At 34.6% G+C, this 16,557-nt stretch overlaps 1 protein-coding gene across 1 annotated transcript; it reads right to left on the minus strand.

The window, feature by feature from the left end:
- Window positions 1-3,893: 3,893 nt before the first annotated feature.
- Window positions 3,894-15,972, minus strand: LOC128157471 (DNA primase small subunit-like). The gene is made up of 13 exons (XM_052820033.1): window positions 15,807-15,972; window positions 12,933-13,090; window positions 12,021-12,127; window positions 11,322-11,395; window positions 11,020-11,156; window positions 10,566-10,627; window positions 9,336-9,449; window positions 8,488-8,587; window positions 7,866-7,998; window positions 7,046-7,115; window positions 5,495-5,553; window positions 4,232-4,336; window positions 3,894-3,997 (listed from the first exon to the last, which is right to left on the minus strand). Exons 1-13 carry the CDS (start codon window positions 15,916-15,918, stop codon window positions 3,978-3,980), a joined length of 1,251 nt encoding a protein of 416 aa, XP_052675993.1. The 5' UTR covers window positions 15,919-15,972; the 3' UTR covers window positions 3,894-3,977.
- Window positions 15,973-16,557: the final 585 nt, after the last annotated feature.

Raw genomic sequence — 16,557 nt, forward strand, 5'->3', positions numbered from 1 at the left:
TAGTTAATTCCCATCATTTAATGATTTAGGAATATTGTTTGAAATATCCTGTTGTTTATGCCTATTGTAATCTTTTGGACCAATTCTGAAAAAAGACTATCATGTGCTGATCCAGACATTTTCCCATAATTTTAAGGTAAAAGTGACCGAGGAATAAATTTGTGAGACTCAACCAAGGCATTTTATCGGTTAACTTTCAGAAGTTCGAATTTTCAAAGAGAAATCTGTGCATGGGCTTCCTAAACTTGCGTTTTCTTCACAGATTCAAATTATACAGAGGAATCCCCTTTTTTGGTTTAGGCAACATTTAGTCTCTCATCAAAAACTCTGAAAAGAGGCCCTGGGACCACATCGCTCACATGAGCAACAATAGCTCTAATTCTAATCACAATATTCAGACAAACTTGTTTTAAAGTTTCGTACATTTATCTCCCACTGACCGTTATTTTAAACAAATGTAATCTTCTTCTTCCCATTTGGAGTAAACTCAGCTCTGAGTGCCATGACTCCACTGCTCGAGATTCCATGGTGAGCAGATTAAAACAGATAAAAGTTAAAAGTTAAAAGCGAGCTGTCGAATGGTGCAGGATAGTCAGGCACGTAGCATCGTTTTTGAAAGTGGGGGGGGGGGGGGGCAGACTCATCCAAAAAATCTTGACAAGGCAAAAAAAAAAAAAGAAAAAGGGAAAATTCAACTTTTCCAAAATCTTAATCCGTGGGGGGGGGGGGGGGGGGGCAGGCCCCCCTGATGCTACGTGCCTGATAGTAGACACGCTAATTGTGTTGATGGCGTGTCTAAAGGTGTTCACAGATCACAGATGGAGAATGTTGTTGGCGGTGGAACCACGTGTTCTGCTGGTGTTGGTGTGCAGTAGGTGGAGAACCGGGACCTCTACAATGTGGTGTAGTATTTTGTAGAGCATGATGGTGCGGTTCCTGACTCTCCGGTGCTCCAGTGGTTCCCATCCTAGCTGGTGTAACATGCTTTACATACTGCCTGGACGTTTAGTCCCCGGTGGCAAATCTGGCTGCTTGGCGCTGAACGTTCTCTAGCCGACTGATCAGTTGTTGTTGGTAGGGATCCCACACAACCGATGCATATTCCAGTACTGGACGCACAAGAGTTGTAAATGCCTGGTTCCGGATGCTCTTCGGGCAATTTCTGAGGTTCCTCCTGAGAAATCCAACTAATCGTGTGGCTTTGGCCGAAGTTGCGTTGATGTGTTCACGCCAAGATAGGTCCTCACTGATGGTGACTCCGAGGTACTTACCACTTGGGACTTCTTCCAGGGTGTGGCCTTGTAGATGGCATGGAGCCTTGATGGGATAGCGTTTCCTTGAAATGTGGATGGTTGTACATTTCTGGGGGCGGAAAGCCATCTGCCAATCCCTCTCCCACTTCTCGAGTGCTGATAAGTCTTGCTGGAGTTGGACTGTATCGCTGGTTGAACAAATCGTTCTGTAGACGAGGCAGTCATCAGCAAAAACTTTACGTTGGACTGGACAACTTCAGGGAGATCGTTGATATAGGCCAGGAATAATAGGGGTCCCAATACTGTGCCTTTGGGAACTCCTGAGTTGACGTCTACGATGTTAGAGGACAATCCTTCAACCAGCACTCTCTGTTTTCTGTCAGTAAGGAAGCTCTCAATCCATTGTAGAGTGCAGCCTCGGATTCCATAGACGTTCAGCTTGTGAAGCAGGCGCCGATGTGGTACCTTGTCGAAGGCTTTGGCAAAGTCAAGCAGTATGACGTCAATCTGGTTGCCGTTCGTCAGGTTACTGACCAGGTCTTGAACCGTGGCTATAAACTGGGTTTCACATGATCGCTAACTACGGAATCCGTGCTGGGCTGGTGTGAGGATGGAGTTCCTTTCAAAGTGTTCCATGATGTTGGAATGGAGGATATGTTCCAACATTTTGGAACAGATCGACGTAAGAGATGGCTGTCGTACTCTTGTCGCCTTTCTTGAAAATTGGGACGATGTGGGCTATCCTCCAGTCATCTGATACTTGGCCACCTTCTAATGACATCTGAAAGAAGAAGGTCAAAGCTGGTGTGATCTCTTCTGCTAGTTCCTTCAGAAAGCGTGCCGATATGGCATCTGGTCCTGTTGCCTTGTGTGCATTGAGGTTGCTCAATAGCTTGTGGATGCCACATGGACTGGGACCAGGCCCAGGGGCCATTAAACTTAGACGAGCTCACTTTTGATCTCAGTCTCACTTTTCCACTATATATTCTTTTTGTAAAAGTGAGACTGAGATCAAAAGTGAGCTCGTCTAACTTTTAAGGCCCCGGGGCCAGAACTTCTCAGGGTTCTCTGAGGCACTAGGAGTTATGACGTCATCGATGTATTGTTGGTAGCCACGACCGATGGTTCGCCGGCATTCTGACTTAAGAGACAAGTATCTACGTTGGTCTTGCTTGTTCTTAGTTGCCTTGGCTTTCTGGAATGCACGGTTTTCTACGCACCAGTCGCCTGCTGGTTGTGTCAATCCAAGGGTTTGTTGTTCTGGATCTGGTACTCTTGTGGGGGACATGCTTGTTAATGACGTCTAGTACAGTGTCTCTGAAGAGCTCCAAGTGGGTGTTGACAGATCCAAAAGGCCTGGCGATAAAATCTTGTACAAAGTTGGACACTTCTTGGCGCAACAATGTCATGTCTGTTTTGTCCCACGAGTATATTTCCCTACGGACTGGTTTGCTTCTAAGTGGTTGTATTAATGAGTCTATTAGCACTGCCTCGTGGTCGCCTACTCCTGGGATTACTTTGCAACGTTGTACCAGAGAAAGGTTGTTTATGAACAACAGGTCTAGTATCTTGTCTCCCCGTGTTCACAAGCTGTTGTACTCCACAATCACCAGGTATGTTGGTGTACTCTAAACCACCTCACATGGGCGTCGGAACCGGGGTGAGGTCTAAGCCCCCCCCCCCCCCCAACTTTTTTTGCAAAGTTAGACATAACTATGAGGCACGTGGCATAAGGGAGGGGCCAGCCCCCACCCCACTTGTTTACATAGCAAACATATTTTTCTTAAATTTACAAATAAGAAATTAAAGTATCATGAAACTGTCTCCACTTACACATTCTTGGTAGCATGTAAGAAATTGAAAGGAAGAGAGATACTTAAAATGACAGTTAAAAGTATACTACCCCCCCCCCCCCCTCCCCCTTAGAAATTTCCTGGTTTATGGATTTTCATTTTATGTTTCTTAAAAAAAAAATTTTGGAGTTATTGGTATACTACGTCCATAATTTTAACAAACCTAAACTATTTGATGATGCCTCCACAAAAGTTTCAGCTTATCTGGCCTAATGATTTAGGATAAGATTTTTTTTTAAATGCCAAAATATAATTATCTTCTCTTAAGAGAGGGCTTGGTTCTTTGTTTTAACTAACTTGAAATCTAATGATGCTTTGTGCCAACTTTTGTTAACATTGGCCATGTGGTTTTGAGGAATATGGAAATGTGAAAAGTTTATGACAACAATGCGGACAAGACAGATAAAGGTCAAATTTGGATCAGAAAAAAAATCACTTAAGCTAAGGCTCAGGTGAGCTAAAATTCCAGTTCCATGTGCTAACAGTTTGTATACTAAGTTATTTTTTCTGTTAGCTAAATATGACCTTGACACAAAACTGAGAAACGTAGGTCACAGCAACAACTCTTCACCTCTAGTAAAAGGTAATTTATGCAAAATGCTGTTGAATTAGAGACAAGGACTCCTCATACAGCATTTCCCCCAAAGGAAGTATTGTTTTATTCAAACGGTTGTTAACACTATTCTGCTCAAAGATGCATCAACCTATGAAAAAATCTCTTTGGTATGGCAAATGATAATCATATGACATGAATAACGTGTAAGGACACAATTACAAATAAGCCAAATTCAACAGATTATCATGATTTTATTGGCACCTGTCCTCCATTCAAATAAAAATAAATAAACAAATAAGTCTTCATCTTTTGTTTCTAAAACTCCATCGTCATATCTGAAAATATAAGCAAAATTAACCATTTTTAATAAATACATCGGTGCATTAAATAATGAATTAGAGAATTACCGGTCAAATAAAAAGCATTTTGTGTGTGCATAATTTTAGCAATGTTTTACGGTTGTTTTTTGACATGGCTAAAGTTGCGTAACTTTTTTGTATTAACCACTGGGCCAACACTGTGTTTTTAAGTTTTGCTGATTGTTTTCTATAAATATAATAAATACCAACCACTCTGTTCTATCATCTTCCCCTTTCCTTTCCACGTTTCTTCAAGTTTTTTCACAAATCGCTCAAAGACCTGAGTGCATTCTTTTAAGGATGTTTTGTTGAATTCTAGAAGGAAAAAAAATTTAAGCAATTTCCTTAATTATTGAATCAAATTAAAGTCTGTGAATGAAATAGCAAATTGATTGAGGATGAACCGCAGTTTATGAAATTAATAAGCTTTGCATTCCCAGTAAGTGATAACAAAGTACAGTTATTTTGAACCGGTAAATACCAACAAGTGTTTCATTATTTGTTACTAATTTCCTAATGCTATATTCCTGTTCTTGCCTCATTTCATAAAATTAAAATCAATTGCATGAATTGGATTATGTAGTTAACAGATAAACCTTCATATCAATATTGATTTATAAATAAAATCATTTTAGTTTCCTCATTCACTTGAGCTTAATACCATTTTAACATACATGTAGTTAAATTTCAAACACTTATACGCTGAGACATTGCAAAATCGAATGCAATACATAAGTATTCAGTACTACAGTATAACTTTAAATGACCCAAACATTTAATTTTTTTTAACCATGAGCTAATATATTAGCAATACCCAGTTCAAATTCAATCATATTTTAATTAAGGAGGCGGGATGGTCTACAAATTAACTACAGTTGAACTTTGGTATTTCGAACACCGATTTCTCGAATACAATGGATATGTCGAAGTGACTAAAACTTTTAATATTTTCCCTTGATATCTCGAATACTTTTATATCGCAAGAGTTTTTAACCAGTCCCATCTAGTTCAAGATAACGAGGTTTGACTGTATCAGATATACCTAAATTTTAAAATATTTGTTTAGCTATAAATTATAATTGTTAAGTACGGTAAGGAAAAATGCTATATATTTTAGCTTTTAAATTTGGATATTTTCCTATATTTTTAAGAAGTGCTCTTCTTAAGGAGATCAATACAGTCTAAAAATGGCCACAACCATCAACCCTCCTAGAACATGTACTGTATACTTATTACTGTATACAGACTTATTTTTGCCTGTGTATTTTATTTGCAGTTTCTCCCAGTCTTGAATTCACCCAGACACAGTTAATGATGGATACTCTTTCTACTTTACACAGCATTTAAAAATTGTTTTATATCCCCCCTGTCTAGGGTTATATTAACAACAAGGGCTAAAAAAGGCGAAATCAAATATTTCCATGCATGTGTACAGAATCCATTTTCAGTAAATCTATTAGCATTTTTAAATACCTTTAGTTTTCTTGTTAGAATCTTCTTTCTCCACAGAATTAAGTTCCTCTAAAATCTCACTGAAAAACAAATGGACACATTGAAATACATATATAATATATATGGTATAACATTAACATTTAAGTTATATAGTACACACCATCTACAAGTAAGACCTATGATCCTGTGTTTTAGTACAACATGCTTATTACTGAAACATGTATTTCTTAAAACTGATTAACTTTTAAAATAATTTTGAAGACTGATTTATAACTTAAAATACCTGATTATTATTGGTAATAGTTTCTGGATCTGTTTCCAAGCATCTACCCAACAATTATAAATTTTATTCTTTTAAGTTTAATTATGAAGTGAATGGAAATCCTACTGGGAGCAGGTTTCAGTGATGTTACTATGCAAAGAACAAGGAAATTAGAGGAATTTCTTGTGTATTTGCACATCTTCACATCATGTCCTCAATAACTATAAGGTTTCAAGTCCATCTGTATTACAGAATTTCAGTGAGTCTTATTTTGAAACTGAGAAAAAGTTTCTAAGGAACATCATACAGTAACACTCTACATCATTTTGCATGGGTTACAAATATTCATACTGTGTGGACTGCAAATGTACTCATAATGGCACAAAAATGCCAAAGATGTTTCACACTACACCCTTCGGTAGGTACAGCTTTTGTACAAATACCCATATTCATTTTGATTTTCTGACTTGTAGCGAAGTATCTTAGATGCACAGTATATACATAAACAAATATCTATTAACCTACATCAAACTTTAAACCCCTAGCGGAGCCCAAAAATTGTCAAGGTTCTAAGCAATTGAGAATCAATAATATGTCACGATGCTCGCATAAAATCATGTATTTTAACATTGAAGTTTACAAGAATAATTTTTTTCAGGTGTAAAAATTGACCCTTCACACATTGTGGCCCCACCTTACCCCCTGGGATCATGGTTTGAACAAACCTGGATCTATAAAACTACCTGAGAATACTTCCACACAAGTTTCAGCTTTTCTGTTGAAATGGTTTTGAGAAGAAGATTTTTTAAGAATTACTCTATATATTCCTATGTAAATTGGACCCCATTGTGATCCCAACCTACCCCTTGGGATCATGATTTGAACCATTTTGAATCTAACCTACCTGAGGATGCTTCAACACAAGTTTCAGCTTTTCTGGTGAAACAGTTTTTGAGAAGAAGATTTTTAAAGATTTCCTATATAAAAATTGGACCCCTCCCCCATCATGGTCCCACCATATCCCCAAGAATCATGATTTATACAAACTTGAATCTTTTGAGAGTTTTACACATTGAAGGACGGCTTTCGCTAATCCAGTACATTGCTCATTGCCTTGCATTGGATTAGGTAATTTCAGGAAACTGCCATTTCAAGTCCACGCTAACTTGTTGAAAAGTCAACATTTCATCAAATATTGTTAACGCTAAATATATTCAAAGTACACATATTATCAATAAAAAGATTTATATAAATATTAAGTTTTTTATCAACATTTACACAATCTAATGCATGTACATGAACAAATATACCTTATCGTGGGGACAGCCATTGGGTCAAATTCATCAATTTTCTTGGGATCTATGGGAACACATACTCTACCTGAAATACATAAATTGGTTTATACATCAAATAAAGACATTAAAACACCATTCACTAATTTTTTGCTAAACCTTTGGTTAATATATTTGTAAGTTTTAAATAATATTTTTTAGCTTGTAGACTTTTAATCTATCCGTTATGGCATAGCCTATCTGTATTGGGGAACATTTCATTCTTTTTTTACACAAGACATACATCTTATGGCATAGGTTGTTACATATAATTAACAGTAATATTGAAATAATGGTATGGTTCAAGTAATGTAAAGTACATTGACAATGTATATATAATAAAATTTTACTAACAGGTGAAAAAACCCAAAACTTTTACACTGAACTATAGTACTATACATCCATTTTCTTAAATCAATTGTCAAAATAATAAGTTGATGAGAGTGAGGATGTGAGATATTTAAAAAGTTCATTCTTTTTGTTTTTTGGTAAAAGCAGGGAGTTCTTAGGTAAACCATTTATGGGTCACATCATTTACCTGCGCAATATAGTTTAATTATTATCCAAGTAATTAAATAACTTTAATTTTTTTACTAATACACACACTCTGTCCAGTTTAAAATTAACTTTTTTGAAGATCTTCACAATATATTTTTGTTTTGCCAAGTTTGTTAAAAATACCGATATGTTAATTTGTATTTAAGAAAATGATAGACAAAATATCAAATCAGTAAAGCTAGCCTTCCTTTAGCTTAAGTGAGATAAAAAGAATCAAATGAAGGAAAGAGTCCTTTGTAACCTGTTTTGGGATGAACACAGAATGGACTTTTCAGGAGATGGTTAACTCCCTTGCTGACATTCACATCTAGTCGAGGGTAGCAGTACTGTAACATGATCTCTTCCAATACGTATTTGCCGCCTTTGGATTTATTCTAAATACAATTTTTACCTTAATTATTAAAAAATTTAAATGCATTTTATTCGAATTACTGTGGAATCATCTTTATTTGTGGGGGTCAATGTTCGTGGGTAGCCAAAAATTTTCTGATTTGTGGGGATGTAATTTCGTTGGTAGTGTAATCAAGATAACTTTATTATACAAATGATTGTGTCTAGGTTCTTGGGGATGTAAATTCATGGGCAAGGGATACGTACGAAAGCCACAAACTTTGGTCCCCCACGAACAATGATGATTCCACAGTACGGTATGTACAATTTGAAAATTTTGAAAAGGTGATCAAATTTTAAATATAAGGTATTTTCATCTCCATTGACATTGTTAGGTGTATTTTAACACCTCTTATCAAAATATGACCATAACAATTCATATTTGAACTCAATCTAAAAGAAAAATTCCATTTATAATCAAACATATGAATCCCTTCAAAAGTTCAAAAATACATAGTGCAAATTATAAATACCTTATTGTCCTCTAAAAATTGTTTCATTACATCCCATGCTGTTTTAGAGACATCTGCATGAAATTCTTTCTGAAAGTTTGCTTCTAATAAAGATCTCAACTGTAAGTATGTTAAGAAAAACTCTGCACCTTGGTAATGTTGTAATATATACATAAAGTAAAATTTGCCTTATTTCAACTGAATTCTTAGTAATTTGTATTGCTAACGTATAATACCATAATTGTAAGTAATAAGTAAGAACTCTAAATACTTAAATGTTATGTACCGGTAACTAAATCATGGAATCAAATTTTAAATCTATGTGCTCTCAACTGTCTAAATTTGGGGACAACAAAAGTCCCCTTTCCTAAATCAAGACTGGACCTTTTTTTCTTCTAAATTAATGTGTTCATTTTCCCAATTATTCTTTGCTTTAAAATCATTCAAACATATGTAAATATATATGTTTGGTAGATATGACTAAACTTGCTACTCATGTTTTATGTACAAAACACCAGATATCAATTTTAAAGAAAGCACCTGAAACCAAGGTTATGATGATTTTTAATACAGATAATGATTTTGCTGATACCTGTACCCTAATGAATGTTGCTAAGTTTACCAATTTTTAATGGCCATGGCCCTCAAACCACAAAACATAGCCCTGAATTCATACGGGCTATTTGTGGTACATGTACTTGTTTTAATAATATTACAGATTTTAAAAATCTATGCTATTTTCTGTGAAATTCTTCAACCTTGTGGAAGCTAGTACAATTACACAAGCCAACGTGCAAAACTCATGGCTGACATGATTAAAATTCTGACTGACCAGTTTGAAACTTTGCACAAACTTTACGTAAAGGATATTTTCATCTGTAATTAGTGACAGGACTTTTTTCTGTTTTTCCTCATCACCTAAGAAATCCTGCTTTTTCACAGCATACTCATCAAATCTTGCCTTGACTATCTCTAAGGAATGGCTGCAATTGAAATAGAGAGGAAATGGTCAAAGGGGCTGTACTCTGTATTCCACAACAGAAGTCATACAGTCAAACTTGTATTAAGCAGTCACCTGCAGGAGGCACCCAAAGTGACCTCTTAACAGAGGTGACCTTTGAATAGAGACTTGTGAATTTGCCAACATGAAAGATCTTATTAAAATAATTATCACAATAAAACAATATGAATTAAAATGATAGATAAAGTAATTTATTAAATGTTTTATAGTATCTATTATATTTACAAATAAGTACAAATACATAACAATGAATTGTACATGCAATTTTTGTATTTTTAAAAATTATTGAAAAAATTCATAACGTGGTAAAACCTTGTCGCTGACATTTTCACAATTATAACACTAACTATTTTCATGAGTACCATATATATAGAAAACAAACACTTTAAATACAAATCAACAATCAAGTTTTTAACTGACGGTATCTGAACTTAAATCGTATTATGAAATCAAGCAATGTTCTCTTGCCATGCCGGGGATATTTTTGACACCTATTTCATTCATGTTTATAAAACAGCTATTGTTTAAACAATTCACTTGATTTCCATTCGTATCTGATTTGCCAATTATGTGTTATAAATACATCAATTTATATGGTTTCTCTCGCCTCAAGCGTATAATTATTGTTTACATTTATCACCCGACATTCGAAAGCCATGTTTAAAATCCCCGGGTGTAAATAATGTGACCGGCCGAAATGGCCGCCTAATGCAGGTTGACTGTACAGTTTCGGATCAAAATACGATGACCGCTGACGGTGTTAGACAGGTGACCGCTCGTTAGAGGGCAATAATATATGATTTTTCATCGGGAGGAAATAAAATGACCGCATACAAAAGGTGACTGCTTAATAGGGGTGGCCACTTTGGCAGTTTTGACTGTATATACTTATCCCAAAAGCCACATTGTGGCCTATATTTGTCACCCTAGACATGTCCCCAAATGTATCTGGCATATCATTTTTTGGATAATCAAAATCTAAGTTGCAAAAAATTGTCTCCAAAAACAGTTTTATTTCCATTAAAGCAAGAAATAATGTTGTTCCAAAAAATTGGCATATAGAACATTTTTTTAATACCTGATGAAGGGATGTAAAGTTGACGTGTCCAGACTGATCTTCTTGTTCTGATTTTCACCACCCTATTTACAGGTACAAAAATAACAGGAATAGTCAGTATAATGCTTAGGTGCTATTGCATAAAATTTTTCTTAAGGACTACTCTATTTTGTCAATCACAGGCTTGTGACAACAAATTTTCAATATTTGGGTTTCCATACATTTATATTACCAGTAATATGCCAGTTGCAATAGTTTCTTTTACAAATATGGGTACATGTATTTGCAACAAAACCTCAAGATATACTCGCAATTATTTCTTCTTTTTGACAATAAGTTGATTTCTTGGCAATTTCACTGAATATTTGAAAAATGATTTCCTCTTTTGCATTCTACAGCTAGCTAAGACATTTACTGGTATGGTATATGAATCTACACATTATTGACAAGTTTTTTTTGGACTGAATATCACTACCTTGACCAGACTGAGATATTCTGCCACCGCTGTGCGTCCATTTTGGGATAGCTTTCTTGCTGTTTCATCACATACCCAGCAATGGACACCACGTCTCCCCGAGTACACCCATAGTCTGTGCTCAAATCCAAAGTCCTCTGGAAACATTTAACAATGTACATCCATTTAACATATAAACATATTTTTGGTAAATTCCCAAAACAATTTTTTTTATTTAAATCATATATCAAAGAATTGGAAAATTAACATAAGCAGTATTAAATCTATATACAATATTATTTTGTTTCAAAATTAAAACTTGCCTTCTAAAGCACGGTCCAAAATTTTAACTGCAATCTGCATCAGAGGCCAACATTTCTCACAAATATCTGCTCCCCTAAAATTTAGACAAAAAAAATATTGAATATAACATACAGATCTGGAAATTTCTGCAAGGGATATTGTACTTTTAATTCACAGCAAGACAGAACTTTTATTAAATTACCTGTGAACTGGCTAACTTATATCTAAATATAACTTACATATTCCAGGTCTTGGAGAAAAAAATATTCAGATAATCATTGTAAAAATATACCTAGATGAACTAATAAATATGACTTAACATAATTCAAAGCTGCAGAAATCAAAGAGTCAAAATTTGATTTTTAAGCAAGGATTTGGAAGCCTAACAGTTAACATAAATCAAAATACAGTCAAACTTCGATATCTCAAACTACATGGTTTAAAATATCTGAGTATTCGCGGGTAAAAATCTGTAAAATACTTTAAAAATAAGTGGTTGGGAATTGCAAATCTTTTCAACATATCCACTGTATTCAGGATATCAGTGTTTGAGATATCGAATTCCAACTGTATGGCTTTCTGTGTGGTAAATGAGTTGATAACTACAACATGCGATGACATATATTCAAATGATGTAAGATTTCTTTAAAAGAATCAATACATGTATGAGGTTCTGAAATCCACAATGATAAGTTGAGTTTAGGACTATATATACTAACGAACAACATGTCCGCACATCATCGTAATCCGTCATGTCAATATCAAACACCAGCTCCTTCTCTTGAGCCTGGAAGGCAGCAGCTTTCACTGTCTTGTGATCTTTAGGCTAAAAAAAGTGTACAGAAGCTGTGAAGTACATTTCATGTTAGTCTTTTTTTAATAAGGAAATATAATTTATATATTTTGGTTACATGTTAATGTTAACACTTCTTAAATTAATCCTTGAAAAAAGTTGCTATCAGAAAGTCTTACTCATCAAAAGTATTACACAAACTTATTATGAAAACTCTGCAGCTTTATTTTTATTTGAATGACATTAACTGGTGGTCGAATAAAGATACCGTGATCTTAATTTTGATTTTGAATAAAAATTGCATTTCATTTTCCTTCCATCATATATTTTTATAATTTAATTCTGATTGTAACGCCTCATTTGATTGGCTAAACAAATTCATATATATCGTATAACATAACTTGCCTACGTCACAATAAGACGCGCGAGCGAAACGTATTAATCCGCTTGACGTTACGTTTATAAACTTCGCGGTTTATAGAGCGTAAACTGCCCCAAGTTATGTTATATCGTATAACATAGGTAGAAATTAAATTCATTCCTTAAATAAATACAATATGATAGTGATTTGTTCAATGCTCCTTGTCTGGAACCAATCAGATATCATATATTACAAAATAATAGAGATTGGTTTTATGCTCTGTCTGAAACCAATCAGATATCATAATCTAGTACAAGCTTGACTAATAATTAATACAACATTAGTGCGAGGAACATATAACAACTCTATGATTGGACCCAGCTTTGACATTCTGAAAACCACTAATAACCTGAAAATTTCATCTTAATTTCATCTTTTCGTAATTAAATTTCAAAATAACGAATTAAACATAGTTACTTTGTGAGAAAACACTGCACCAATGTCTATTTTGTATGGACATCTCTTCTGTATTTCCTTCTCCATTTCTTGCTGATCAGAAAAGGACTGGTATCTAATGTACACATCATCTTTCAGGGTGAAAGAAAACTCTCTGTTGGTGAAGTAAGATTTGGGAACTGCAATTAGAAACATGACAAGTTCTTGATTAAAATAAGTCTTAGAGAGAAAAAGAAGTTAAACTTTTCTTTCTATTGTATCCATTTAGAGTTTTTACTCATATCCTTAAATTGGCTTAGACAAAACACATCATTTTGATGCTAGTCTGTAGAAGTTAATATCTGTACGGTGGAAGGTGGAAAATTGAGCAAGCTAGCTCACATACCCCACATTCCCACAATGCCTGACAATGCTAACATAAAAATAGCCATGTATTTCTAATTTCGACAACTATGAATTTTTTTTAGAATTTCCTGCAAGCTTTAAGAGAGATTGTAGTACAATGCAAATTATAGCCAAACTTGAAAAGTCCAATAGGGGCAAAACATCAAGAAGGATAACTCAATCAGAATATTAACTCTTTACCCCTTAATGCCACCTTTTGACGCATAGGCCATATCCTTAACACTCTACCCTGGGCTACCCTTAGACTGTTTTCAGATGAAGTGAAAACAGCTGGTGTGTGTTTTTGAATAGACTTATTACAGGTCTTAGCAAATCAAACACATAGAAAATTATATATCAATGGATTTGTAATAAATTAAAGTTTTAATATTCATTGAAAAAAAAATTATTTAAGTCACTAATAAAGCAATACAGGTGCTGACAGGTATATGAAAATAAAACTGAGTGTTCTACATTAAAGCTTTATTAAGAATAATTTCACAACAGATACTTGATAAACATATTTAAAACTGTATGTATTACAAATAATTATTTAATAATTTTTATAGAAAGATTCCATTATCATCATGGAATTCGTTTTTTGATAGTGAATAATTAAATGTACCTGTGGCTGACTTTTCAATTTAAGTCTATCGTTTTCAGACTTATATTTACGAATTTTTTTCAATAAATGGTGTAAGAGAATTTGATAAATCTAGCATGTTAACAAAATAAGTGTGTTGACTTTTTGAAAAAATACAAATTTACCGGTATATTCGTGTATTTAGGGGTTGCAGGTAATGCACACCTTGTGTTCCGTTTTCTGTAACTACACAGATTTTTCCACAAAATTTTGCATGAATTTGACATCTGGCTTTCATCATTCAATCTCACTACCAATAAATCTAGAAAATTCTGCCCCTAAACTTGATTATAAACAAAAAGTGAAAACATGTGCGATGTCCGCATCGTAGTCCGCCATCTTTGTTTATTGTAGTAATGCATCACGCCACCATACACAGGTAAATCACGTGATATCTTTATTTAGAATGAGTGAACAACCATCCGTATACATGGCCAGGTGTATACCAGTATTGTTTATAATAAACAACGGGTGTTTAGGGGTCTAATTAAGAGCTGTATATAGGGTGCGTCAAAAGTCGTCATTAAGGATATGGCCAGGGTCGTCAAAACGCGTCATTAAGGGTTAAAGGATAGAAACCTCTAAGGGGAAAAGAGTTAATAAACATTGATAAATTATGTCACAATTCTACCATAGTCAATGCTGAGATCAAAGAGATACCATGGGTATTATTCTTATACCACGAACATCATCAGAAAATTATTAGATCAGAAACACATATCAACATCACATTGATCATGGGGTGTACATATAACTTCAAATCAAAGTACTGAAGGGAGTTGATTTTATCGATTATCATTTATTTTGCATGGCAAGTAGTATCAGTAATCGAAATATTTCTGAGAAATTGTATGGATCCAGACAAGATTGAACTCTAGTTTTCTTCAACCAAATGCTTGACTGTCTCCGTTTATCTCCAACAAGCAAGAGAGACTCTCTGTTTTGTCGGATATTAACGGAGACATCTGAGGGTCTGGTTGATTGAGACTAGTAAATTAAAGTCTAGCGTATGAATACATACGACTTCAAAAAATATCTAAATTGTGTGTACCATTTAAAATCTTATTATTTTCATGGTATTAATAAATAGGTTTTCTTGAAAAAACCATGTCGACTTCACGTCTTAGTTCCAGTCAAAACAATGTGTACTGTGTCAATACAAATGTTTCATTATAATCTGTTCAGCAGTAAAGTGGTATTGTGCTGACAAACTGTCGAGTTCAAAAGTTCAAATTCTAATTTTAATTAATATTAATTTAAGGGCCAGGGTACCATTATCATATAAACGGTTGTGACCATCTGATTGGTTCAATCCAATACGTCGTCAGATAGCTCAGTTGGGAGAGCACCTGGCTGACTAAAAATTCAGGGGGTCGGGTTTGAATCCCAGTCAGGTCCGTCTTTATTCCCCCCCCCCCCCCATCCTGTTACAGGTTATATATATGGGCACCTTTCAGTCTGCATACTGGACTATTTCAGCATATATATGGAAAGGCATCATAAATTAGTTAACTGACTTATCAATAGTTCAGTACGACACCATGCACCAGCTGACCACGTACTTACCAGAGATCATTTAAATAATGATCCACAGGGACACACGATCTAAATCCTCATTCTCCCAATAACTTAAGTACCTGATATAAAACAAAGATCGTGACGTCTCAGCCACATGGACCACAGGCCTCTGAATTTCTCTCAATAAGCTGTTGAATGTATGGGAAGAGAGAGATATTTAGATAGGGTATTTATATATATCTCTCTTCCCATACATTTAACAGCTTATGGAGAGAAATTCAGAGACCTGAGCATGAACTACCTTCAATAATCAAAATAAATTATAATTATTGCCAGTATATTTTTTTTACCTCCTCCGTAGTTTAACCAACGATAGTAAAGCCCATATGGAAACAATTTTTTGTAGTAAATGGGAAGTAGATCTGGAAGAGAAGCCGCATCGTATGTCGATTTCTCTGTCATTTTCAATGGTTATTTGTTGTCGAAATTTGGCGCTAAAAACCAATCTATATAACTCATATTTGGTTGTCGTAAATTTTATAAAACATAATCATATCTAAGAATAAAAAGTATTTAATACCGATTTTACAGTTTCAAGACTTGTTAAACAAACAAACTATTTTTTTTTCGATTATTTAACTCTGTATTTTGAAAAATGTATATAACGACAACCAAAAACTGTTCTCAACTGTAAACAGACGAAGTCTTTTATGAAAAAAAGTTTTACCATCGAGGAAAGTTGAGTTCAGTCGACACAAAACTGTACAAGAATAAGGTATTAGCGAATAACGATCAATATGGTCAAGTTGTTTCCATTTTGTATATTTTTATAATGCAGTAGGCCTATATACGGATTGTCACGAAAAGCAAAAAAAGGGGGGGGGGGTTACGGTTGAGTGACTGATTGTATCCTGGAACAGCATGTCCTTCTGAAAAGCTCTGTTGCAATAGGGAAATAATTAAACCGAGACCATGTTAATCTGTGTGTGATTATTTAATATCAAGGTTTGGATGCATTCTAATGCAGAGACCCTGGTAAGATAAATTTTAACATATAGTACTGAATTATGATAATGATGATACACAATTTATTCAATGGAA

The sequence above is a fragment of the Crassostrea angulata genome, chromosome 7 (genome assembly GCF_025612915.1).
Source record: "Crassostrea angulata isolate pt1a10 chromosome 7, ASM2561291v2, whole genome shotgun sequence".
Taxonomy (NCBI): domain Eukaryota; kingdom Metazoa; phylum Mollusca; class Bivalvia; order Ostreida; family Ostreidae; genus Magallana; species Magallana angulata.

What these genes read in the sequence shown, in the direction of transcription:
- LOC128157471 (XM_052820033.1), bottom strand. Translation starts at nt 15,918, where the DNA reads ATGACAGAGAAATCGACATACGATGCGGCTTCTCTTCCAGATCTACTT. An exon ending in ATGGCTGTCCCCACGATAAG is followed by an intron (nt 5,554 to 7,045) that starts GTATATTTGTTC and finishes TTTGTTTTTCAG; the next exon opens with TGAGATTTTAGAGGAACTTA. An exon ending in TTCTAACAAGAAAACTAAAG is followed by an intron (nt 4,337 to 5,494) that starts GTATTTAAAAAT and finishes TTTTCCTTCTAG; the next exon opens with AATTCAACAAAACATCCTTA.